Source organism: Anabrus simplex, chromosome 2 (genome assembly GCF_040414725.1).
Source record: "Anabrus simplex isolate iqAnaSimp1 chromosome 2, ASM4041472v1, whole genome shotgun sequence".
In the NCBI taxonomy this organism is placed as follows: Eukaryota; Metazoa; Arthropoda; class Insecta; order Orthoptera; family Tettigoniidae; genus Anabrus; species Anabrus simplex.
In genome coordinates this window covers 1,155,525,705-1,155,553,297 of record NC_090266.1, presented here as the reverse complement: position 1 = coordinate 1,155,553,297, position 27,593 = coordinate 1,155,525,705, and the positions used below count along the sequence as shown (strand labels likewise).

Genomic DNA, 27,593 nt, shown 5'->3' with positions numbered 1-27,593 from the left:
TAATAATAATAATAATAATAATAATAATAATGTTCTGGACCATCGTCAAAATGTGCGGACCGCGCTGGAAACTGGTCCCAGCCAGGTAATGACTACAAATACAGTCCGGCCGCGGGTTCAGTACTGCCAAGGCACCCAAGACGACACCACGCCGGATCTCCTTAAGGATTTGATTCATATTAAAAATGCTTATAGGAAAAGATGGCAAAGATTTAGGGACCCAGCTGACCAGCTGGAATACCTGGAACTAGCCCGGGAAGTACGAAATTGATTGCCGGAAAGAAAGATTGAAAAATGTGAGGAACTTTGCCGTAATCTCTCAGAAAACGAGTCGGATAGCGAATTTGGGCGGATTCTCTCAGAAAACGAGTCAGATCGCGAATTTCGGTGGATTATATATAAAATGTTAAGCATTCCATTATAAATTTCAGTATAATACTGTAGCGAACCACGGGTATCTTGCTAGTCTATATATATAAAATAACTTTTCCTGACTGATTCATCATCGCCGAGCCAAAACTACTGGACATAAAGAAATGAAATTTTGGGGATATATTTGTATTAAGATGTAGGTGCTCGCTAAGAGAGGATTTTTGGATATTCCGTCGCTACGGGGGTGAAAAGGGGGTGAAATTTTAAAATGTGTTTATCTATATCTCAAAACTTTAAAAGTTTTCAGATGTAAAAATTGACATTTAGAATCTCCTTTAGAAATAAGGAAACGCGTATTTTTTTTTTGTTCTCTGAATATACCAATAGAAGGGGTGGAAAAGGAAGAAAAATGGATTGAATGCCTTTAATGAAGATACTTATATCTCAGAAACTGAAGATATTACAGACCTGAAAATTGGTATCTGGGATCTCCTTACAAATAAAGAAAGACTTTTTTTTGTTTTTGTTTTTGGAAAATCCAATTAATGGGGTTAAACAGGAGTGACAAATTGCGGTGAATTTTTAGAAATACATCTTCTCCATTATATCTCTGAAACGTAAAATATTAGAGACTTAAACATTAGTATTTGGAATCTCATGTAAAAGTAAAGAAACATAGGTGATTTGTTTTTGGAAAATCCACTAAAGGGGAATTAGAAAGGGGGTGAAATTTTAAAATGAGAATTTCTACAATGTATCTCAAAACCTTAACATGTACAGGAGTAAATGGTATTTTTTTATCTTTATTAAAAATAAAGAAACATCTATTTTTTGTTTGTGGTAAAACCATTTGGGCGGGCGGGGGGCAGGGAGGCGTGGGGTAAAAGGGACTGAAAACGGGGTTGAATTCTGTTAATCAGGATAGTGATATCTCAAAAACTGAAGATGTTACAGACGTGAAATCTGGTATTTGGAATCTGCTTTAAAAGTAAAGAAACATGTATTCTCGGAAAAACCAATGAATGGGGGGGTGAAAGAATTTTTAAAAAATAATTGAATTAATTGTATGAGGATACTTACATCTAATAAAAACTAAAGTTGTTACAGACGTGAAAATTGGTATTTGGATCTCCTTTAAAAACAAAGACAAACACGTTTTGGAGGGGAAATCCTCTTGGGGGGTAGGGTGATAAGGAGTTTAATTACTTTTATGAGGACACAAATCTCAAAAACTGAAGATGCTAGAGTCGCGATAATTGGTATTTAGAAGATCCTTTACTTTTAAAGAAACAAGTATTTTTTGCCAGAAAATTCACTTGGGGGTGGGGGAGATTGCGAAAAGGAGTGAAAAAGTGAATTATTTTTATGGGGACACTTACATCTCAAAACTGAAGGTAACAGACGTAAACACTGGTATTTGGAATCTCCTTTAAAAAAGAAACATGCCTTCTTTTTTGTGGAGGGGTTGGGGGGTGGAATCAGCTTTAGGGCGGCGGGGTGAAAAGGAGTTGAGACCAATTGATTTTAATGTTCATAATGTTCTTAATAGGAGCCTTCGTGGCTCAGGTGGCAGCGCACCGGCCTCTTACCGCTGGGTTCCGTGGTTTAAACCCCGGTCTCTCCATGTGAGATTTGTGCCGGACAAAGCGGAGGCGGGACATGTTTTTCTCTGGGTACTCCGGTTTTCCCCGTCATCATTCATTCCAGAAAAGCTCTCCAATATCATTTCATTTGTTATTTATTAATCATTGACCCAGAGGAGTGCGACAGGCTTCGGCAGCTGGCACGATTCCTATCCTTGCCGCTAGATGGAGCTTCATTCATTCGATTCCTGACCCGGTCGAATGACTGGAAACAGGCTGTGGATTTTCAATGTACTTATTCTGATCATAAAACTATCATATTTAATCTTTCCTGGGTTCATTTCCAAGAGCCACTTTTTCCTTTGGAGAACGTTCTTAGATTACAGTAGATTCTACTGGAATATAAATAAAAATTTAAACACATTTGAAATAAATGATAGGAATGATATTGACGGTGCAATTGTTCACCTCGATAGCAAGGTCAATAATGCATGGAAGTATATCATTCGTATTGCCAGAAATACCGCTTACTTGCCTACATGCGATGATAGTCAGCAATGACAATGGCAGCAGATGTAATTTAATGCCAAGTAGCGGTCTCTCATCTTGCTGTGGGGTCATGAACATCTATAATAATAACAATGTTCTGGACAGTCATCAAAATGTGCGGAGCACGTTAGAAACGGGTCTTGGCCGGGTAATGACTACGAATACAGTCCGCACGTGGGTTCAGTACCGCCAAGGCACCCAAGACGACACCACGCCGGATCTCCTCAAGGATTTGATCCATATTAAAAATGCTTATAGGAGAAGATGGCAAGGATTTAGGGACCCAACTGACCGGGTGGAATACCTGGACCTAGCCCGGGAAGTACGAAATAGATTGCTGGAAAGAAGGATTGAGAAACTGTAGGAACTTTGCCGTAATCTCTCAGAAAACGAGTCAAATCGTGAATTTTAGCGGATTCTCTCAGAAACGAGTCAGATCGCGAATTTTGGAGAATTATACATAAAATGTTAAGCATTCAATTATAAATTTCAGTATAATACTGTAGCAAAGCATGGGTACCTTGCTAGTACACACACACACACACACACACACACACACACACACACACACACACACACACACATACGTTTGTATTTATTTTGCTAGTGGTTTAATGCCTTAATTAGTGTACAGCCCTAGCATTTCCCTGGTGTGAAAATGGGAAACCATAGAACCTGTACTGCCAACACCGGGGTTTGAACTTGCCATCTTCCGAACGCAAGCTCACAGCTTACGGGACCCAAACTACGCAGCTAACTCTCATTATAATCTTTCTCCTGGTCTTTTCCTGGTTACCTGAGGTTGGCACTTTGTATGGATTTAACCCATTTTTACAGCCGGATGCCTTTCCTGATGCCAACCCTTTGTGGAGGAATGTATTTGCTATTGCATATTTCGGTGGTGGTTTATAATGTAACGTGTATGTATGTACGATATATATGTTGATTCCCATAGGGAACGTGAAATATTTGTTCCGAATGAGTAATTTCATAATAATATAGTTGGTCCATTATTGGACACTAAGTTTTCCACCTAACTCATTCGTAGTTGCCAATTTACCGAATGATGAGCCCAAATTAGTACACTGGAGCAAAACTCTGGCAACCAGGAATGAGTTAACTGGAAAATGTATAAGGACTAATAACGGACCAACTATATTGGTAGTATATACTTATGTTCGTCTTAACGTACATACAACAACCAGCCACCGAACTAGAGGAGTTAACCAGACACTGGGTTGGTCATGCTGCAGTAGCAACGGCAAACTACCTCCCTCCTCCTCATCCCTCATATGCTTCAATCATGGCGCCACCACTGACTTTTGTGGTTTTCCTACAATGTCATAACCTTTGGTGGTGCTATTTGAGGATTCAACCAGCATCCGGACTGAAGACTTAACAGCTAAGCACATACAGGGAGTTTCAGTGAAAGCATGCCAAAGAGAAAGTGGTAATAGGGGCTGCTACTCTAAGCATCTCAACATAGGGAACACGTGGTCTGCGAGGCCAGCCAAAGGTGATATGGACATAAACATACCATATAATCTCGAATACCACCCGCCGCCGAGTAAGACCCGCACCCTTATTTTGAAAGAACAAAATTTTATTTTTTAAAGTCAAAATTATTAACAATCTTTACTAACACACATCAAATGATTAGAAAATACAAATAAAAGTAAACAAACATTTCCAGAACGATATCCAACAAGTTCATTCATCATCATCATCATCAGTACCAACTTCGGAACTTTCATCACCATCAACTTCCCACAAAATGTCGTCATCGCTGCCATCCATAGCATTAGAAATGCTACATTTCCTGAAGCTCTTCCATATGAGGTCTCCAGGGATATGATTCCATGCCGTCAAAATCCACAAACAGAGCAGCCGAACTTCCGAGCGCTGAATGCAACCAGTTGGTGTCAGTGTGTGATTATCAGCCACCATCCATTCTGTATAGAGCTGTTTCAAGGCTGCTTTAAATGGACGGTTCACGCAGACATCCAGCGGCTGTAGCATAGACGTCATCCCGCCTGGAATAACTGCCAAGTCGATTTTCTCATTCTTGATATGTTTCTTCACAGCGTCTGTTGTGTCGCCGCGGTAACTGTCAAAAACAAGCAAGCTCTTTTGTCCCAATAATGCACCAGGGCGATGTTGCCAGACACACTTTACCCAGTCTTCCACAACTGAACTGTCCATCCAACCAGAGTTCTGAGATCTGACTATAACACAAGCGGGTACATTTTTAGGAAGCGTCTTTCGCTTGAGAACAATGTACGGCAGCAATTTGGTTCTGTCTGCGAGAATACACAACAATACCGTACACAGTTGTTTTTCATTACCACCTGTTCTAATGTTAACAATTTTCACGCCCTTAACATTCACAGTCCAGTCCACTGGCATTTCAAAGTAGACTGGCATCTGATCTGCATTGCCAATTTGGGAAAGCAAATATGCATTTTCATTCCACAACCGAATTATGTGACGCTGAAATGACAACCTCTCATCGTAGGCACCAGAAAAGGCTGTGAAACTGAGGTATGCCTTCATATGCTCAACCCTTTTCTTTTATAAAAGTTACAAACCCACCCTCGGCTTGCCTTAAACCCTTCCAATGAAAGTTCCTTTGTGATCTCTAATGCCTTTAGCTGACACACCATATCCCAATGCCTGCCTTTCTGTCGCATTTATAAAAAAAAAAAATTCAATTTCTGGAAACTGTACACTCAGTCCACGAAAAGCTCTACGATCACCACAACATGTTAATAGCACATACACGCGAATACACAACTCGTCAATAGCTATTTCCCACCGGTGGCACGATTTCCAATAATTTCGGCTTCCAGAATTACTTTCAGTTTCTCACTCGCAGTAAAAGATCGCAAACGTTTTGTGCACGAGACTGACGCAAGCGCGGAAGTAACTTATACTGAGAGCGGAGAGCACTGTTGGCAAGCTGCACCGGCGATGCCCGATTTACGCGCATTCGGAAAGATAAATTTCCCAAAATTTTAAATAAGACCTGCACCCAATTTTGGAAGCAATGTTTTTTAAAAAACAGTGCGGGTGGTATTCGAGATTATACGGTATGTAACACGAATAAGTAATGTTTGTTGACAGTAAATATGTCATTGGTGTAAACATGTGTAATATAAATGTCCTGAGTAGTTATAATTTCTTTTTATAGACAGTAAATATAACCGACACAGAATTGTGGATGGGTTTGGGACTTAGAAAATGAAAGATTTTTTTAAACAAATTATGTTGCACTGACACAAATAGGTCTTATGGCGATGCTGGGACAGGAAGGAAGTGGCCGTGGCCTTAAGGTACAGCACCAGTATTTTCCTGATGTGAAAATGGGAAACCGCGGAAAACAATTTTCAGGCTGCTAACAGTGGGGTTAGAGTCCACTATCTCCCGAATACTGGATAATTGCCGCACTTAAGCGACTGCAGCTATCAAGCTCAGTCATGACAAACATCTTCCAAAATCATGCCTTTCCATCCACAAAAAATGAGTCATTCTTCCATCCATATGATGTACACTGGTTGCCTGGTTACAGTGCCAGTTTGTCAACGCAAAACTGCTTACACTAACTGCAGACACCCCCTTCCGAAAAACACAGTATGTTAAAATATTTTAAATGTCATAAAAATCACAAGTCTCCAGCGGCATTAAGGTATTCTTAGCAAAAGCCAAGACACATTTTAGCTTACCAAATCTCTTCCTAGGATCTTTGATGACAGACACATAGGATCCTTGATCATCGATTCCACCTCTGCGATCAAGAAGATTTTCGCGAGGTATTCTGTAGTTTGTAAAAATAGCGAACCTAAAAGATAAAGAAGATCAATTATTGCATTCATATTTCATACATCAGTTAAATTGGTGACAAAGAGGTGAACAATCTCAATCAGAGGAGAATGGGGTGATATTTTGGAATAAGCTTCACTAGCATAAAGGTTATCACAATAAACCTCTCTTATCTCAGTTACAAGACATCAATACACTGATTTCAATGCAGAATAACAATTTCAGTAAAAAACAATAATGACACCAACTTCACTAGTGTTTGCGACAGCAAATAAACTTATTGCAAAAGCAAAAAATTAAAAAATAAATGTTCACAATTCGAAACAAGAATGCACATAATTATTTAATCAATTGTGAAATAAGTTCAAAATTAATTATTTGAAAGTAAGAAAAAATGCAGTTTCACATCTGGTATGTCAACCAGCAATGCAATTCAGACTTCAATGAAAAGTGCTATATACTACACAAGGAACTCCACAGGGTATTCATCGAATGGTGAAAGCCTTTGACTTATTCCTAGAGAAATCGTCTGGGCAGCATTGCAACACAAAAATGTCCCTGAGGAGCCTGAGAGACTGATTCAGGACATGCATGCTCATCCGCCTGACCCTGACCCCCCACTCCACCCTCCAAAAAAACATAAAAGTAGTTTGTGGGTTGTAAAGCAAATAACATTATTTATTAAAATTGGCTCAGGTGTGACAAAGTTTTCCTGTTGTGCACACGTGCAAGGATCAGAACAGAGTCCAAGTAAGTTCAACACTATCATTAGCAGCTGATGCAAGGGCACTGATACGCAGATAATTAGTGTTCTGGTCAGTGAAGGCAGATGGAGGGCATCAATGGAGCGGAACAGACAAAAGATCAGCCTGTACAGAGTACATGTTCTAGAACTTCTCAGAGCCAGAGCTGTTTGGTCCACACAACACTGTGTGCCGAGCTGGCAAACCACTGATAACAACCGACGCCACAATCGATGGCAATATCAAGTACTACATCGATGTTCATCATCATCATCATCATCACTGGCACAACAGCCCTTTGTGGGCCTTGGCCTTCTGAAGACGTTTTCCCCATTCTTTCCTGTTAAGTGCAGAGCTCCTCCAATTCTTGATTTCAATTATCTTTACATACTCTCTCTCCCCTTCTTCCCACCTTAACTACGGTCTGCCAACTTGCCTGATTCCTTCTGGCACTGCTTTAAATATCTTCTTTATCATTCTGTCATTAGCACGCAGCACATGTCCTGCCCACTACAACTTTCTGACCTTCATACAGTTAAACAATGTTTGGTTCGTTATATAAATTATACAATTCATGATTATATCTTCTCCAGACACCATTTTCTTCCACTGGCCCAAAAATTTGCCTCAAAATCCTTCTTTCAAATATACCGAGCACTCCATCGATGTTGGCTGGATGAAATGGCAATCGCTGACAGATGTCCTGAACAACAGGCAGATGTCCATTAAACCTGAAAGGAAAGTTTAAAAAATAGTTGTCAGAGCTGCCTTCATGTAAAGCTCTGAATACTGTACAAGCAGAAGAAGCACACCAGAGATGTAAATACTATGGCAGTCTGGAGGCATTACTTGAGTGTGGTAATCAGCCCATGCAAGGACCCTGTGGTATCGTTATAATCGGGGAGAAACTAGATGAAATAAAACTCTGCTGGTACAGGCACGTCAAACAGCATGATGAACATCCTGTATAGCAAGCTATTACCATCAGAGAACCAAGATGGAGCCAAGGACATCCAGTAGTAACATGGCAGCAAACTGCTGAAACCACCTTGAGGAAGGACGACATCCCAGTGGACCTGATAGAGAAGCAGAAGGAATATTCTCAATGGAGCAGAAGAGCAGACCCTGTGCAATACTTGGGAGTGCCCACACCGCAGGCTCATACATGGCCAGTGTAAGGAACATTAGGAAGAATCAAAAACAGAAGAGAAATCAAATTTAGTTAATTTTTTCATCACTACATAACGAGTATCAGCTTAAAGAATTCTGAAAAAGAAAGAATTCACTAAACTCAGTGCTAAACAACACTTTTGCTGAAGATCTCGTTCACTGAAATCAGAGCAAAAGAGTGCTCTATGAAAATGTTTGATGGATTGGATTATTTGAATATGGTACCGTACACTTATCTACCGTGCCTACCTGGCGGCCATGACCGTTTAACTCTTTTCCGCGGGTTGCACAGTAAAGCGTACTGGAGTCGCACATTGTCTCCCGCGGGTTGCGTAGCAAAGCGTACTCTACTTTCAAACCGACTTCCTCTGCCATCTGTCTGCTAAACATATATAACTTCTTGGAACCAGCGAATTCCCTACGCTTCCTAGATACAACTGGCATGCACAGAATCCTAAAATAAAGTGTTTTTTATACGTTTTCTTAGATAGAACAGACAGCTGACTGAATATAAATACATTGCAGCAACACGGCTGCTCATAACCAGTTGAGTGCGGAAGATATTTCTTACAAATTAGATCAATATGTTGACAAATGCAATGGTAGTGAGTTTAAAGTTGTAGGTATGATAATAAAAATGGTATGGGAAGCAGCTGGGACAGGATATGAATGTAAGGGAAATCAAAATATGGCACAGGGCAGGAAATGTTCATTCAGGTACCATCTCCTTTTAAAATATTAGGCCTACCTGTAAAAAACAATTATCAGTTTTAAGTCTCCAGTTAATTCCGTTTCGGACTATGAGCCTCTACTTAACTACATAATATTCCAACTAATGTCAATTTATCTTTCATTTTCATTCATTGAAAAAAAAGTTATAATTTGTATGTCCAAGAGGAAGTATGATTTGCTATCTAAATATCTTCATCCGACGGATCCCGAAAATGAAATAAATTGAGAGATTCGGGGCAAATTCCTGCATTCTCTGCATTACCAAAATAAGAGCCCCATCAGGTCCAGCAATTCAGACTGACTTCAAGAACAAGCAATTTAACATTATGCACCATACTGGATGCTTCTTGATGTATCATTGTGAACAGTGGGGGGGGGGGAGTGTTCTTGCGAGTAATTAGGTGATCTCATTATATCATTTCAGAATAACTATAGTGTATTTTCCATTGTTACAAAATTTGAAAGCGATATCTTAAGTGGTTCTTACAGAATAAATTATTTATTGAAGGTACCTCACAACTATACCTGTCAAGCAAATTATTACTCTAGGTTTCGCCCGACTGAGTCAAAGATAGTCCGTGGGAAAGGGTTAAGAGTCAAGATTGTGGTCCGACACCGAGGTTAGTAGGTTCAAATCCCTTTGATGGAAAAAATCTTCACCATCCGAATGTAGGCCAGCAGGATAAGGGAGGTGGTGGCATACAATTTCTAATCACTAGATTGCATGCCATAATCCTGGATTCAGTTCCAAACCTCTCTGCAGTGGTCACGTGGAGGGAGAGTACAAGACAATGCTGATTGTGATGATTATGCTAGCTGTTTAAATGGGTCTAACATCTACGTCATCTTCCCTAATGGTACGAGGTGAACATTATATGATAATTAAAACTTTAAAATGAATCCAATGACTAGAATTTAAAACAAATGATGATGAAAAATGATGAGTTTAAAATAATCAGTGGATCTAATTCGCAATGACTTATTTCCTGATAAAATTATATAGATTATGGTAGAATAAGACTTTGCCTTAAAATGCATGAAATAGATCATGGAAATTAATATTAAAAAACGCATTAAAATATACAAACACAAAGTAAAACAGAGTCAACAGAATAAAATGCAGTAAACAATAATATAAAGACTACTAGGAATACTATGTTTGCTATCCCTCATCAAATGGATGACGAGGTCTGCTGACTGCTCGCCATCTCATGCCGATTGTGAGTAATTAAGCTTTGAGCAGACCCCTTTGTGTTATTCAACAGGAGTAGGCTATGTGTCGACGGCAGATTCCACCCTCTTCGTTCCTCATTATCGTGATCATAATCATCCCACACTCAGATGCGCAGGTCACCTGTAGGCGCCAAAAAGTCTTGGACCAGGCTAGCCAACATGTCCTCACACTCCCCAGCATTAAACAAAACAAACAAACCCCCTCAATATATCTCCTTTACTGGAATTCTGTTGTATTAGGAATAGTAGATTTCTGATTTTTAGGCAAGATAAATAGTTTACTTACACTGCAAGAGAATCTCTCAATTGGCTCCTAACACTTGCATGCACTCATTGAACCCTGATATATATAGCAAGGTCATTTGGCTCCGAGAGTCAACCAAAATAATCTGAAGTAGTTATTTTTCTGGTCTTGTTTGCAATTCGGTATCAAGTATTCCTCAAGGAATATTCATATGGGCAGTTACCTTACCTGAGTAATCCACTCGCCACCATTGTTTGGTATGCAGTCCTGGTTTTTTGTTTTGTTTTTTTCTAGTGGTAACATCGCATTAACACAACAAAGGTTTTCGGTGACGGAAGGATTTGCTGGGTGTGAAAATTGGAAACCAAGGAAAACCATCTCCAGGGCTGCCGAGTGTAGGATTGAAACCCAACATCTCCCAAATGTAAGCTCCTTTTTCCTTACCCTACACCGTCCACATCCAGAGGGATAAACTCCCCCTCTCAGAATGCAGACGCCCAACCTGCCTGATGAAGCTACAAAGCGGGAATTAGTCCATGGGGGAGAGGGGTTAAGAAGTAGATCTGGACGAACTGGGAGAGACCATCTACGAAGATAGTAGTGTGTAAAGCTGTAGAATTTGTCCTTTTCTCTATATGTTTCACGTTATTTTAGACTACAGCACAGATCGGCCAGGTATGCACAATCCGTAAGGATGTGTACTGCGGTCAGATGACCACCACAAGTACACAGTGGGGGTCTTATCTCTTCAGTAAATAAGAGTGCGTTGCTATACTATGGCTGATCCGAATATGACCTAATAGTACTGCTTTTCTAAGAGACCTGAAGGAAGTTTTCCTTACCTTCGTAGTTATTATTCACAGCTTATTTGAAAGGGGAGGGGTGCCCTACCACTCCAGCTCCCAATGAGACATTACCAAATGTACCACATGAAGCATTATTTGTGCTACTAATTTTAGCTCAAATGAAGAAAATGTATGGAAAAAAAAAAAAAAAAAATTAAAGAGTATAAATTACTCTTAATGAGTCTGTTAAGGGGCTTCAGGCTTTGGAAAAACATCGTACTGCACCACACATCATAGTTAAGGTTCTATTCCTTGCTATATAAATTAAAATTTGATTACCCATTATCCATTCCATTGAGTCCAACCTTCTCACCCATATCTCCAACGATAACTCCAGGGTATAACAACATTGTTTTAGGATCTCGTAGGGGTACGAAGAAGCCATGTAGTCCTTCATTCACTCCATCAGATGTTATCAATTGGGCAAACACAACCGCATGGGTGGCAGATTTTCCTGTAACAAAGCAGTAGAGCAGAGATTCATTCATTCATTCATTCATTCATTCATTCATTCATTCATTCATTCATTCATTCATTTTTTCTGATGGAATAACCTGATGATATATACCACAAAAGTGAAAAAAATCATCATTCAGAAGAATGTTACACTTAACATACACCTAGTAGATACTTATAAAAAAGAATGAAACCCACAGAGGTCTCTTGTGAAAGATTTCACTCACAACAACCCAGATAATCAGGATATAGATATTGAGGTAGAGGGGAAGCTATGTACAGTTTGCTATCCTGTCTTTCCCAGGAAATTCCACAATTCAATCTTATTTTGATCCAAATTCCAGGTCCTGTATTTTATAGCATTCATCCCATTTTTCTCTTCTGAATTATTTGTTCCATTTTCTTCTCAGTATTAGCTTCATTTTAAACAACTTTAAAACCCTATTCAGATAGATTTAAATAAAGTTAGATTGTATGAGAAATTTTAAAGCTCCAAAGATGTATTGACAGATCTCAGGAATGGGATGAATCTAAAAAAAATAGGTCAAGGTTTCCAGTGCTTTGAAAAAAGAAATTTGTTTAAATAATCTATTTACAGTAGTCTGATTTGTACTTACTGTGCCAGGATCAAACACAGAAACAGAAAGTTCTCTCTCTAATGAACAATAAATGGACAGACATGTAACAGAAGCAATGTATATTTTTTTAAACCAGAGCTTCAGCTTATTGCAAGAAGCATTTAATCAAGTAAAGAGTTCTTTACTGTTGTATAAACAAATTAAGCCATACAAAATAGGCTCATTCTGTTTGTAAACACAAATAGTAATGTTAAAAAGAACAGAATGTAATTCAACTTATTTACAGTAGAACATTTGTGGTGTAAAACATGTTAAATTCTTGGTATAAAACGTAGATTCTGTGGACCATTAGGATACGTACCTTATTTTCATTTCTGGATGTTGGCAACACTACAGCAATGTGAGTTTGATAGAATGATCATTTTTTTATGCCCCAAAAAACAACTCTTAAGCTTCCAGAGACATCAACATGTTGGAATTTTATTCAACAGGAGTTTATTTTACTTATCTGTAAATCTACTTACACAAAGCACCTTCAAATACTACTGGTCTGAGACAGCATCAAACTTGCCGATTTGGGCTCAGAAGGCCAGCACTCTGCTGTATGAGCCACCGAGCCTGGTGGGTAGAGGTTTTTCCAAGCATGTGTCACTAACAGTTCCACAAGGAGCCACCCCTGTACTTAATCTCATAATATACATCAAATGCATCACGGGGATCACTGCAAGATACTTTTTACAACTGGCTTGACGTCGCACCGACACAGATAGATCTTACGGCGATGACGGGACAGGAAATAGTTAGGAGTGGGAAGATACAGCCCCAGCATTTGCCTGATGTGAATATGGGAAACCATGGAAAATCATCCTCAGGAACAGTGAGGTTTGAACCCACTATCTCCCAAAGCACAGCCAACCTACTTGTGTTTTTTTTTTTTTTTTTTTTTTTTTTTTTACTGGGTCACCCTAGATTATTTCATATCAGAAAAACAGGTAATTTATTGTTTGTAACAATAACATCTGTCCATTTGGTCCTTGGAAGGCCATAAGGTTTTGTTAGCCACTTATTATTGTACATGACAACTCCCTTTCCATTCTGAGGTAAAGAATCCATGAACTTAACTATCTTCCAAAGCTGCTTCCAGAAAGAAGGTACATTTACACAATCAGGAAGGTTAACAATGACTCATTCAAATTTTTCCATGCCTTTCTGTACATTACTGATCAAGTCATACGTGTTACATGTATGTATGTGATAAGCTTTACTAAATGACTTGCAAGCATTAATAAATTGTACAAGCACTTCCCAATGTGCTATATGAAGTCCAAGATTTTTAGAATTTTTTAAAAGATACTGTAACTTATAGCATTTTATCACAAGTGTCAGAGGGAATATGTGATATTTCACTGTTTGTGATCTTGTTTAATATGTCACCATCCAAGATAAATTTAGAAACTGTTAATTTGAGAACCATAAATAAGTGGTTGGTTACCAGAGCCATCACTTCGGCAGAAAATATCCAGGGCGGGCTTGATAAAGATGCCCCTTTTGTTAACTTTCATATGAAGTGATATTACTGTTCTGAGACCATTGATAATAACTTTTTGAACTAATTTCTTGCACAATATCTGTAAAATATTTTCAGCATAAAACAAACAGTTGTTTTATGCAGGGCCAGTTGTTCCTATCTTTGATTCACACATTTGTTCTGCTGGCATCCCCTATGCAAAAACTGGTTGCCACACTAGTACTATGTTATTGATTCGTAATGAGCAATGAAACTCGGCAAGACTATCGAACAGTCCGCTGCATGCGAGATATGATCAGTTGTCCAGTTATTAACAACAAGGTACGTGCCACTTGTACAGATTAATCGCCAGGTTGTTGAAGTGTATGGCCCCACCACTGAGGTATTGGAAAGTCCGTAAGTAGATAGAGTTATTCAACGAAGACCAAGAGAATGTCCAGGACAACCCACGCTCTGGTCAGCCATCTCTGATCAGCAGCGATATGGTGCATGACGTTGACACTATCCTTCGTGCTGACAGACTGTTCACAATATCCTCTTGGTCATTTCACCTTTCAGATGTTTCAAGGTTAGTTCTCAAAAACGAAAAAATTGTGTTCAGAAAAATTAGAAAGTTATGCAGTCACTGGGTTTAAAGGTGCTGATGGAGGAACACAAAATGAAGAGAAATGCCTGTTACTTTGACGTTTTTGACTCTGTACCATGAGGAAGGACATGTGTTATTGGACCACATCACCATGGAAGACAAAACACTGGTGTCCCACGTGACCACGGAACCAAGCAACAATCAATGCAGTGGAAACATGTCTGACAAAAGTGAAATTCTAGCAGACTTGCTCAACTCGCAAGATTACGGCAACAACGTTTTAGACAGACAGTATTCTGCTAGTGACCTTCATGCTGCCAGAAGCAGCAATCTATGCAGCTGCATGTTGTGAGACAGTGACTACAGTATATAGCATAGGTGGGCAATGAGAGTGCCCACTCCTTGAGCCAAATGCAGGAGCGTGGTCAGAGCCGAGGAGCCAGAAGCAGCCGACTTCTACCTAATATTTTGTGCCGTAAAGTCTAGATGGTGATATGCGAAGTCAACGCACAAGCATTGTACCAGGCTGAGTATATTATGTTTATGCAATAAAATAGCATTATGTGCATTATGTAGTTAAAATACTTATAACTCATTTTTTAGACAGTATTACTGCTTTCAAGCAAATGTTGGAGGTTTGACAGCATAAGATGTTAAAAGGCGAGTTAGCCCATTTTCTAAAAATGTCAATGTGGAAATCTAGTTTAACTCAAGATCAATTGCAGGCATTTTTAAGTACTCGAGAGCCTTGTGAAAAAATTTCCCATCCGATTTAGAGATCTGGACGATTTATCAATTGACCTGAAAGTATTTGTTGTGTCATTTTCAACTGCTATAGTAATTGATGTTCCGTCTGATCTACAGTGAGAGTTGCTCACAATTCGATGCGATAGCGAACTGAAGGTTCACATGAATCACGAACAAGCCTATCACATTTCTAGAAACATTTTTCACAGTGAGATTTCCCAAATATGCACATAATTGTTGCGAAACTTCTATTAATGTTTGGCTCAACATATCTGTGTGAGAAACTTGTTCTCTCTAATGAGGAGAGCCATTATGGCTCGCATCTCACTGCCTTCTTCGAATTGCAAATACAAGATGGATCATACCAAATATAACTAGTCTTCTTCAGTGAAAAGATATGCACTGTACTAATCATCTGCTGAATTAAATTTCAGATATATAAGAACACATATGCCTATGTTTTGTTTATGGTAAATGATACTTATTCACGTAGCTTATTTATTTCTGTACTTAAAACAGAGCTAGTTTTTCATTCATTGTTTATGCTGTATTCTAAACAAGATTTTATGTTGGCTTATTGTATTTTCAGGACTTTAGATAGTAGTCAAAGGAGTATTTAGTCATCAGATGTCAAAGTAATTAATTTTGTTTCCTACACATAACCTATTGAAAGAAATATAATTAAATATATTTACTTAGCCCCATAATCTAATGCACAGAATAGAACGAGACATTAGACAACAAAAATGTCAAAAGTTTAAATCTCTTGGTACGTGGCTTTCCCCCCAGTTGTAACGGCAAGCTGTGCAAGCAGTTACAATGTTAACTTCTGTCAAAGCGCATACTCTGCTCTTTTCCTGCCTGAGCTGGAGCGCTGCTCACCGAGCCAAATTGTGCCCACCTCTGGTATTTTTTTTTTTTAATTAATTATATTTGTTCATGGCGTCGACCCCTGTGGATCTTCTGCCACTACTTGCACCATATGATATGAACCTGCGTGTAATTGGAATTGTGGAAGTGTAGAGTGTTGAATGTGAAGAAAGGAACATTAAGGAGGACATGAACACCCAGTCCCCAGGCCAGGGATATTAATCATTTACAATTTAAAACCCCTGACCCAGCCAGGAATTTAACCCGGGGCAGCCAGGAACAGGCGCGGGGCCGGACACCTCTGGTATACAGGAACCCAAAGGTTTTTATTGCCTTGCTCTTGGCCCCTTCACACTGTATATTCCATTCTAAATTATCACATGAAGTTATTCCAAGTAGTTCAAAACTAGTGCACTGTGGAATGACACTTTTCATTAGTTTGTAACTGTTCATGAAGAAATTTTTGGACCTACTCATTCTCACATATTTACATTCATATTCAGGCTATTTGCGCAGCACCACATCAATAGATTTCCCAAATACTCTAGTAGAGCAAGGGCATCCTTTTGGATACACATATACAGCACAGTGTCATTGATGAGACACAGTCTGGGAGATTGAATAGAGATGGTGAAGTGGAGAGGTCCAAACACAGAACTTTGTATTACTCCAGAAGTTATTGGAACCTCTGTACACTGTACAATGCACACTGTATCTGATCCATGAAGGATCTGACCTATGCCAGGAAATTGTTTCCTATACTGGTCATGAGCCATTTTATTTCTTATGAGTGATGGAAAGGGTTCCATCATCACTTCCAAGTTTCAATACTGGATGCACTTCAGTTCACTGCAAAGTCTTGGAAGGCTGTGAAGCAAACTGACCTCTCAAATTGTTTCTTGAAAGTAGGATTCTTCAAGAACCATCTCTACACTCAGATGCCAACAAAGGAAGGAGGACAAACTGCACTACTGAAGACTTTCTTTAGGTGGATAGTGATGTAATAACTGCAGAGGAAAGAAGTGTGGAGGAGTTGGTTGCAGAACAAACAGCAGCAGAGGATCCCACCAAGAAGATTAGCATAGTGAAGTGATCCTACCAGTGCTGAGGCAAGTGAAGCAGTGGACATTTTACATACTGTAGATACCTGTTATCTGTAGAGGGGAATGAAATTGAAATGGCGTATGGCTTTTAGTGCCAGAATATCCCAGGACGGGTTCGGCTTGCCAGGTGCAGGTCTTTTGATTTGACACCTGTAGGCAACCTGCGCGTCGTGGTGAGGAATTGATGAAGACAACACATACAACCAGCCCCCGTGTCAGGGAAATTAACCAATAATGGTTAAAATTCCCGACCCTGCCGGGAATTGAACCCGGGACCCCTGTGATCAAAGGCCAGCACGCTAACCATTTAGCCATGGAGCCGGACTAGAGGGGGACGAAAATAATTTTCATAACCTATATGACCTTGAAAAACAGAGGACATTAGAAATACGAAGTGTAAACAGAGATAGATTCTGAACTATTTCGGTAGGAAACTGGTTGTGTAGTTTTCCATTTCGAAAAATTATGTTGTTAATGTTGTAAATAGGTACAATAGCAATAATTAAAGTGTTTCAGTCAGAGAAAAAAAATTACTGCATCTTAGATAATTCTATAGTTATTCTAAGAAAAAAATAAACCAGATTAAAATAATATATTACACAATATTTTAACTGCCTACCGGTACCCTTAGTGGATGAGCAGAATTATAAAGGCAATGTAGTCTCAACATTAGATTTGCATTGGTCCTTTGAAGTAAGTAATAGGATTAAGTTTGAAATACTCTATAATTAATAATATGCATTTGCATAATATTTACTGGTACCCTCTTTTCCAAAGCATTTTTATATATACAAGTTGTTTCCCATGATTTACAACATCCTTCTGTTTAAGCCAATATTCCTTAGGTCCCTTGAAGAGTGTAAAGGAGGGGTAATACTGTATTATTAATCTTTGGCCTCTCAAACAGTTATCAGTAAAGAAATTCACGAAAGACAATCATAAAAGTAAGAGGGTTTTGCTGCAGTGTGCTGGCGTAGGAGGGCATATATACAGAGTAGAGACATGTTATCTCCCCTAGTACATCAGCACTGCATTGTGCTGATCACAGGACAGCTTTCAGTGGGATAACTATGGTGTGCTAGCCGCCAGTATCTTGAAAAGCTGCGGTTTCCAACTGATGAACCCAAGCCACACTTTACTATTGAATTTCGTGAATTTATTCAATAACCTCTATGTATGTCTCCCTCTTACTCCTGTTTTTAATAATAATAATAATAATAATAATAATAATAATAATAATAATAATAATAATAATAATAATAATAATAATAATAATAATAATGTTATTTGCTTTACATACCACTAACTACTTTTACGGTCTTCGGAGATGCCGAGGTGCCGGAATTTAGTCCCGCAGGAGTTCTTTTACGTGCCGGTAAATCTACCAACATGAGGCTGTCGTATTTGAGCACCTTCAAATACCACCGGACTGAGCCAGGATCGAACCTGCCAAGCTGGGGTTAAAAGGCCAGCGCCTTAACCGTCTGAGCCACTCAGCCCGGCCTATCTCACTCCTGTTTTTTGGTAAGGGGTCGGGTTGAGGCAAAATGAATTTATATGGCACGTATTGTTATGGCCAGATGCCCAACCTGGTGCTAACCTCTGTTGATGAGCTAATGAAGTTGAAATGAATGATTGTGAATGACATTGGGCAAGGAAGTGAAAGGAATCAGCTGTGCCTTATGAACAGGAACTGTCCCAGCATTTTCCTGGAAGGGAAAATGAGAAAACATAGAAAACAATTTTCAGGACAGCCGACAGTGGGGTTTGAACACTCCTGCATCTCCGAGTGCAGAGCTTGGATCCATAGCCATAGCATATTAATGTGTGGCCACTCCACTTCATTTTTAATTACCTTGATCAAGAGACAGTTTTTAGTAATCATTAAAAGTACTCTCAATTCTAAAAATAAAGGATTAGGATGTTATTTTAAGATCCACTCACATACCTAGAGCACCAATCCAACATTTAGCAGCCTCAAAATCTGGAGTATTCAAAACAAACTCCTGTGTATTCTTGTCATATGTTGCAGTTGTTCTCATTTGTTTTGCATTGGTTCCATGAGCCACTTCTGTAAGGGCAAAGCATCCTGAAATCTAACCAAACAAACAAAGGGATTTTGATTTAAAATAATAGTACTGAGAAGAACAGTACCAGTCATGCAAATATGACATCAATGAAAAACAAAGCATACCTCTTCAGTAGCAGCTGATTGCAAGATTTTTGAATGTCTTTTGCTTCCCAGTCCCCGAATGCCACTGGTGAAAAAAACAAAGGGAATAGTATATTTTAACAGCACGCTAGCATCATACTGATGAAGAGCATCTATAAGAGCAAATCCCTGTAAAAAAATAAAAAGATCACTATCACTGTAGTGTCCTTATCTGACAAGGAAAATGATCCAACAAGGCAAGAGTGACATTTATGAAAACACTTAAAAGGAGCAGTGAGGTTCTGTTGGCCTTCCATTGTGTGTTAATACTTTCTTTGAGATTCCTAACAATGTTAGTGGCTTTACATCCCACTAACTACTTTTTATGGTCTTCAGAGAATCTGAGGTGCCAAAATTTAGTCCCGAAGGAGTTCTTTTACATGCCAGTAAATATACAGACACGAGGCTGATGTGTTTGAGCACCTCCAAATACCACCGGATTGAGTTGGGGTCAAAAGGCCAGCGCCACAACCGTCTGAGCCACTCGGCCTGACACTTCGAGATTCCCTAACTCAGCTGAGTAACTGGCAGAGTACAATATACTGATCCAACTTGTGCACTAAAATGTTTAAATAATTTGTACCTCTTAGTCTCAAACATAATCAGTGATCTGCATTTACAGCTGTCACCCAGGTGACAGTCCCAGACAAGGCATAAAAAAGTGAAAAAAAATGGTTATGTTTAAGATTACCTCTCGATATATTCTTCCAATTGTCCCTAAAATTCACAACTGCCAATTAAGTTTGAAATCATATTCCCCTTACCGGAAATTTTTGCCAAATTCAATTTTAAGCAAGTTCCTTCAATCTCTCCTTAAAAATAAAGAAATACATATTTCTTTTTCTCGGAAAATCCACTTAAAGGGTGCGAAGGAATTTAAAAATGATTTGAATTCTTGTTTGAGGATGCTTATATCTCAAACTAACGATGTCACAGACGTGAAAAATGGTATTTGGAATCTCATTTAAAAATAAAGGAACACTTATTTTTTTTGCTTTTGGAAAATCCATTTAAGGGGCTGAAATGAAATGAAAAAGCAGGTGAATTCTTAAAATTTGTACCGGTATTTCTACAGTATATGTCAAGAACTTAACATGTGGAAGACAAGAAACTTGGCATTTGGAAAGTTCTTTAAAAATACAGGAACAGGTACGTTTCTCTTTTCGGAAAAGGCACTTAACGGGGGCTGAAAGGAAGTTGAAAAGAGAGTTGATTTTTTTTTTTTATGAGGATGCTTATATCTCAAAAAATGAAAGTGTTACAGACATGGAAATCGGCATTTGGAATCTCCTTTAAAAATAAAGGAACGTGTATTTTTGAGACTTGAGGCAAGACTGTTTCTCACATGTACAGTTCTGTGTCACATGGTCGTCCTGGCCCCAAAAGGCAATACCTCAAATGTGATTTACAAAGAGTTTCTGGGGTAAATTAAACTATTTTTCGGTGAATTTTTACACTTTATGGATTTTCAGATAATGTCTTAGTGCAGTGCCGAGGAAAGATTACTTTTATCAAATTACATAATAGATGCGAGCGAAGCCGCGGGTAACTGCTAGTATTATTTATAAGACTTTCCACTGATGATAATTGCGTTTTTAAAACTCCTCATTTCTCTCTTATCAACGATACAGTATGGCCTTTCTTTTACAATCTTAGGTTCTATTGCAATTTTTAACTATGCCAAAAACTGCTTCATGATCACTCATACCATCTGTCACTTCAATTACTCTACAGAGCTCATCTGGTTTTATCACTACAACATCTAGGATATTTTACTCTGTAGTTGGTTCAACCACTTTCTGATTCAGTTGTCCTGTGCTGTCAGGCGGATGCTACTGCCAAGTACACGGCGCACCCACGCGACGGGCTGGGGATACAGTCTGGACTTGTAAGCATAGTCGCGCACATAAGATGTCCTCCCCAAGAAACACGCACATCAAATTTTGATTCAGTCTACAACCAACCCTTGATACGAAAAAAGAAAAAAAGGGGCTGATGGCCAGATGACCCTTTTAGCCACCTACTTGGGGTTGCATTCAAACCCTCCCAACCACAGAGTGTACAATTCATGGTCCCATAACCACAATCCATTTCCGTGCCACGATCGCTCCTTTCAGTCTCCTCTTACGACAGACAGAGAATGCCGTGAGTGTATTCTTCGTCCACATACTCCACCCACAGGGAGTCTTCCTCGTTATATCCCCTTACTCAAATATCGTCAACTCCTAACACATCCAGATGAATAGTCCTTGCAGACTCGGTTCTACTTTCTTCCATAAGCCCCATTAATACTGATGGCTCCCAACTGAATTCCATTTCATTTGCCTAATTATTTCCACGGAGTCCCTCTTCTGGCAAACTGAAGTGGTACTCCATTATCCCATACTTCTGAGGCTTGCTTAAAATATTCTGAGCTCTTAATTCTGTGAAGGGTGCTACCCTAATTACCCATAGTCCCAGTGAAAATCTCTCCTTTAATGGGTTAGAGACCACAGGTGGATTGCACAGTCCTAGCCACCCGAGCACAAGGAGTGCCACGTCTCAGAATATAGAATATAGCAGCTGGTTATCCCATATCTTAGGACCACATCCTAGGCCACTCGGCCATTGGCCATGGTGCCCACTCCATGACCCATTAACAACAACAACAACAACAACAACAACAACAACAACTTAATGGCCTCAGCTACAGTGTGCAGACTGTCATTTGACACCATTCTAACTAGCCAATTTCAACTTACCATTTAACTCGACCAGACGGGAAAGGAACTGGAACTGCAGTGGTTGATCTGGCGATTCTGTTAATTTTATCAGGAATACGCTTTTGTGTAACCAGGGATCTTTTTCATGCAGACAATATGCAACAAAGAGTGACAAATGGACTTTATTCCACCCCTCAGAAATCAGACTTATGTCTGCTGAGTTTGAACCCACAATTTTGGCATCTAGAGATAAGTCATTATCACTTATTCACACTGGGAGCTCAGCAAGAAGAAACTGTTTGCAATGGATCTCAATATTGATAAATAAGAACTACCAAGAGCACATGATAAACAACCAGTAGCTTCATACAGATGGAACAGGAGGCCTACATAATTCATCACAAGCCTTTGCTAAACAGAAGTCTTACCAAGTTTCCTATTGACCTACAATTAGTCTTACACGATTTCATACAAAGATTTGACCCACTGGTGTCCGTTCTTTGGCAAGCAAAGAGAAACTACTCGTCATTTAGGCATTATATCCACTGGCAAAGAATGCTTCCTTATCCATTAACATACAGGGCTTTCATTGAACAAGTCTTTCCATTTTCAAGGATTATTACCACACTCTTCAATCTGTTCAACAGGCTGAGTATCTACTATAAAGCAGTAGAACAGATATGCTGAAGAGGCAGTATTTTGCATTTTGTTAGAACAAAATGCAAAATATTCACAGTTACACGTGTCTGATCTCTTCTGGAAGACTTATTTTAATCCCCTTCCAAAGGCTGTGTTTAAGTCCTATTGAGATGGGGTTTGATCTGTGAACTTCAACTTTTTATTTGCCCCACAAGTGAGCAGAATATGTTTTGCCCATTTGTGCGGAGAGAATAGTCCAGCTGCGCTGTCCGACAAGGCACCATTATCAGTGAACTAAACAGCTACTAAAACTACATGTGTACAGTAGTATGCTATGAAAGCTATGGCTAATAACGGACCTAAGTATTTTGTTCCATAATGAGTATTTATTTACGGTTCATACATGCGTACAGAATCAGCTCGTAGTTTTTGAAGATTATTTCAAGAAATATTCCCTGATGATGAGCTCAAGTCTTATTGCAATTCACAAATTAAAAACCAAACGAACCCCATGGCACTAGACACCTACCAAGAGATCACTGGTCAGCCCGAACGCATACAAATTACACTGTGATGTGTGGTGAGCGCAACAAATCCTCTCTGCCATTATTCTTGGCTTTGTAGACTGGGCCCACTGTCAGATAACTCCTGAAATTGTAATCAAACAGGCCAAGTGGATCTCTGTATGCCTCTTGTTATTTCACTCATCCCAGGGAATAACAAGGTAAGTTAAAATTTGAAGTTCTCAGGGGAAGCATCTTTTTGATTTTAAACAATACTAAATCACTGGTGCACCAAATGTTGTCAAACCATTCTGTGTTATATAAAACAGCTTCTTAAATTGTTTTTTGTTGCATTTTGTTTCATTAAAAGAAATTAATGAAGTATCTGCTTCGGATCGTGAATGAAACTGGCCTGTTCTATATTGACCAGGCATTATTGTGTTAAGTATACCAGTAAAAACCAAAGCATGTACATTATGTTTGTGTATTGATGCTGGTTGCTTCACGTCGCACCGACACAGACAGGTCTTATGGCAACGATGGGACAGGGAAGGAAGCGGCCATGGCCTTAATTAAGGTACAGCCCCAGCATTTGCCTGGTGTGAAAATGGGAAACCACGGGAAAACCATTTTCAGGGCTGCCGACAGTGGGGTTCGAACCCACTATCTCCCGAATACTGGAAACTGGCCGCACTTGAGCGACTGCAGCTATCGAGCTCGGTCGTTTGTGTATTGTTAGCTAGTAAGATTTAATGTTTCTCTTTAATGGAGGCAGTTGGGTAAATACACTGCCAATAATTCTTTTACAAGATAAGTGTTCACATCCACAACAACAGAAAATGTATTACACACAAGACAAACTGACTTATCTGGATGAAGCCACTTTTATTAACAATATTCAGAATATTAACAAAATAACTCAACTTATCTGGTTCTTACCGAGGACTCTCTCGTATTCTTGAATAATCTGGAAGTAAAATTTGGCTATTTCTTCAATATTATGACAAAATGATTATCTTGTTAGTGTCAAAGGACAGAGAACATTGACCTTAGTAGGTTACTCCAAAAATTTAAATAAACTAAAAAATTCACTTATCTGGTTTTTCCCTGTGTTGAGTGATTTTGTAAAGGGGTCTGAGGTGATGCAAGACTGTTTGATATGTGTATTTTCCCATTACAGGGAATATATCCCAAGATTTATCACCGATACATACCTTCATGGGGTTTGTCATTGCTTCATCCTTGGGCAAAAAATCGTAATCATGAATTCTGTGATAGCGAACAGTTGAAAGGTACCGACATTCATCCAAGCTGTGTGTCTCTGCTGAATGGTGAAACAGTGGATCCGATTCCAATGTCTTCCATATATGTACCTGCAAAAGTACATTTTATTCTAATAGCCCAAAAATCAAGGTGCAGTAAAACTAATGCAGTGAACTGACAATTGTGATCAACGATATTCTGTAAAAAAATAATCAGTTCCCAGATGAAACTATATTTACATTGGTCAGTTTTCAGACAAACTTTAATGTAAGGGAGTGAAAGCTGGGTAGACTGAGGATATCATATAAGTCAGGAGAAACAGACATGAAAGTAGCAAGAATGATTGCTGGTTAAATCAGGTGGGAACAAGGACAGAATTAGGATATAAAGATGTTAAGTATATAGTGGCTTTGGTGGTGGGGTTGTGTGAGGTGAATGGATGAAGATAAGTTACCTAGCAGAATAATGAACTCTGCCATAAAGGGTAAGAGAAGTGGAGGGACACCAAGGCGACAAAAGTTCAACCTGGTTTTGACAGATTTAATATTCAAGAGATGTGGAACTAAATGAAGTCACAGTCTGTTGCAAATGGAGGATCGTGGAGATGCTCAGTTTATTAACAGAGACTTGCAAACTGAATGCTGAAAAGCATACAATTTATAATGAATATAATTTTAAACATTCCGTGTATATCAGCACACAATATTTAGCCTACAACTAGTTTTTAGAAATTACATTCTAACATCAGTGGATATGAGCCTCCATGGCTCAGGCGGCAGCACGCCGGCCTCTCACCGCTGGGTTCCTTGGTTGAAATCCTGGTCACTCCATGCGAGATTTGTGCTGGACAAAGTGGAGGCAGGACAGGTTTTTCTCTAGGTACTCCAGTTTTCCGTCATAATTCATTCCAGCAACACTCCCCAATATAATTTCATTTCATCTGTCATTCATTAATCATTGTGCCACGAGTGCGACAGACTTTGGCAGCCGGCACAATTCCTATCCTTGCCGCTAGATGGGGCTTCATTCATTCCATTCCTGATTCGGTCGAATGACTGGAAACAGGTTGTGTATTTTCATTTTCATCGGTGGATATAACAAACTATTTAAAACATGTTAAGCTCCACATAAGGGAGTCATCAATATATTTAAAGAACTGGCAAAGTTGAATTGCACCGCAAACAAAACAAATAAACCAAATGAAGGAGACTGAAAGAACAAAACGTTTACATTGAAAAACTATTGCTATTGCTATATACCTATTTAGATATAACCGTCAGCACCATTTTAGAAAAAACAGTAGTATTTTATGATGATTATGGCTCAATTTATGAAGATTCATCTATATAAAATATCTTGTCCTGACTGACCGACCGACCGACCGACCGACCGACAGATTCATCATCGCCGAGCCAAAACTACTGGACATAAAGAAATGAAATTTTGGGGATACATTCATATTAACATGTAGGTGCTCGCTGAGAGGGGATTTTTGGATATTCCGTCGCTAAGGGGGTGAAAAGGGGAGTGAAATTTTAAAATGAGCGTTTCTATATTTAAAAACTTTAAAAGTTTACAAATGTAAAAATTGGTATTTAGAATCCTCTTTAAAAATAAGGAAATACGTATTTTTTTGTTTTCAGAAAATCCCAATAGGAGGGGTGAAAAGGGGTGAGAAAAGGGTTGAATGCCTTTAATCAGGATACCGGTACTTATATCTCAGAAACTGAACATATTACAGACCTGAAAATTTGTGCATTTGATCTCTTTTAAAAATAAAGAAACACGTATTTTTTTGTTTTTGGAAAATCCAAATAATGGGAGGGTGAAAATGGGGGTGAATTCTTAAAACGAGTGTATGTATAATTCAAAACTTTGAAAGTTTATGGATGTAAAAATAGGTAAGTTTATTTAGAATCTCCTTTAAAAAAAAAATAAAGCAACATTTTTTGTTTTCCAAAAATCCCAATAGGAGGGGTGAAAAAGGGGTTGAACGCCTTTAATGAGGATACTTATATCTCAGAAACTGAAGATATTACAGAACTGAAAATTTGTATATGGGATCTCATTTAAAAATAAAGAAACACGTATTTTTATTTGTTTTTGGAAAATCCAATTAATGGCAGTTAAACAGGAGTGACAAATTGGGGTTAATTTTTTGAAAGACTATATCTACAGAATATCTGAGAAACGTAAAATGTTACAGACGTAAAAAGTGCTATTTGGAATCTCCTGTAAATGTAAAGAAACATAGGTGATTTTTTTGGAAACTCCACTTAAGGGGAACTAAAAAGGGGGTGAAATTTTAAAATGAGAATTTCTACAGTATATCTCAAAAAATTAACATGTTACAGAAGTGAAAAATGGTATTTTTTAACTCTATTAAAATCAAAAAACGTGTATTTTTAGTTTTCCGAAATACCACTTGGGTGGAGGAGGGGGGGGGAAAAGTGACAAAATGTTGTTGAATTCTTTTAATTAGGCTACTGATATCTCAAAAATGAAGACTTTACAGATGTGAAATTTGATATTTGGAATCTGCTTTAAAAGTAAAGAAACACGTATTCTCGGAAAATCCAGTGAAGTGCGGGGGACGTGAAAGAATTGAAAAATTAATTGACTTAATTGTATGAGAATACTTACATCTAATAAAAACTAAAGTTGTTACAGACGTGAAAATTTGTATTTGGATCTCCTTTAAAAAAACAAAGAAAAACGCGTTTTGGGGGGGGGGAAATCATCTTGGGGGGGCGGGAGTGAAAAGGAGTTGAATTCCTTTCATGAGGACATATAAATCAAAAACTGAAGAAGTCAGAGTTGTGATAATTGGTATTTAGAAGGTCCTTTACTATTAAAGAAACAAGTTTTTTTGCCGGAAAATTCACTTCGGGGGGGGGGGGAGTGTGAAAGGAAGTGAAAAAAAAGTGAATTATTTATATGGGGATACTTATATCTCAAAACTGAAGGTAATAGACGCGAACATTGGTGTTTGGAATCTCCTTTATACATAAAGAAACATGCCTTCTTTTAATTTTTTTGTGGGGGCGGGGGGGTAAATAAACTTAACGGCGGTGGGGTGTAAAAGGAAGTGAAACCAATTGATTTTACTGTTCATA

At 38.7% G+C, this 27,593-nt stretch overlaps 1 protein-coding gene across 7 annotated transcripts in view; it reads right to left on the bottom strand.

Annotated features, from left to right (window-relative positions):
* Positions 1 to 27,593, bottom strand: part of LOC136864756 (peroxisomal acyl-coenzyme A oxidase 3) — a 230,510-nt gene that overhangs the window by 75,525 nt on the left and 127,392 nt on the right. For all 7 annotated transcript variants that reach the window (XM_067142116.2, XM_067142117.2, XM_067142119.2 and 4 more), the window contains 5 exons: positions 24,429 to 24,587; positions 19,353 to 19,499; positions 19,107 to 19,254; positions 11,570 to 11,744; positions 6,227 to 6,342 (listed from right to left, as the gene is read on the bottom strand). In XM_067142116.2, coding sequence (XP_066998217.2) covers positions 6,227 to 6,342; positions 11,570 to 11,744; positions 19,107 to 19,254; positions 19,353 to 19,499; positions 24,429 to 24,587 — 745 coding nt within the window. The remainder of the gene's footprint in view (positions 1 to 6,226; positions 6,343 to 11,569; positions 11,745 to 19,106; positions 19,255 to 19,352; positions 19,500 to 24,428; positions 24,588 to 27,593) is intronic.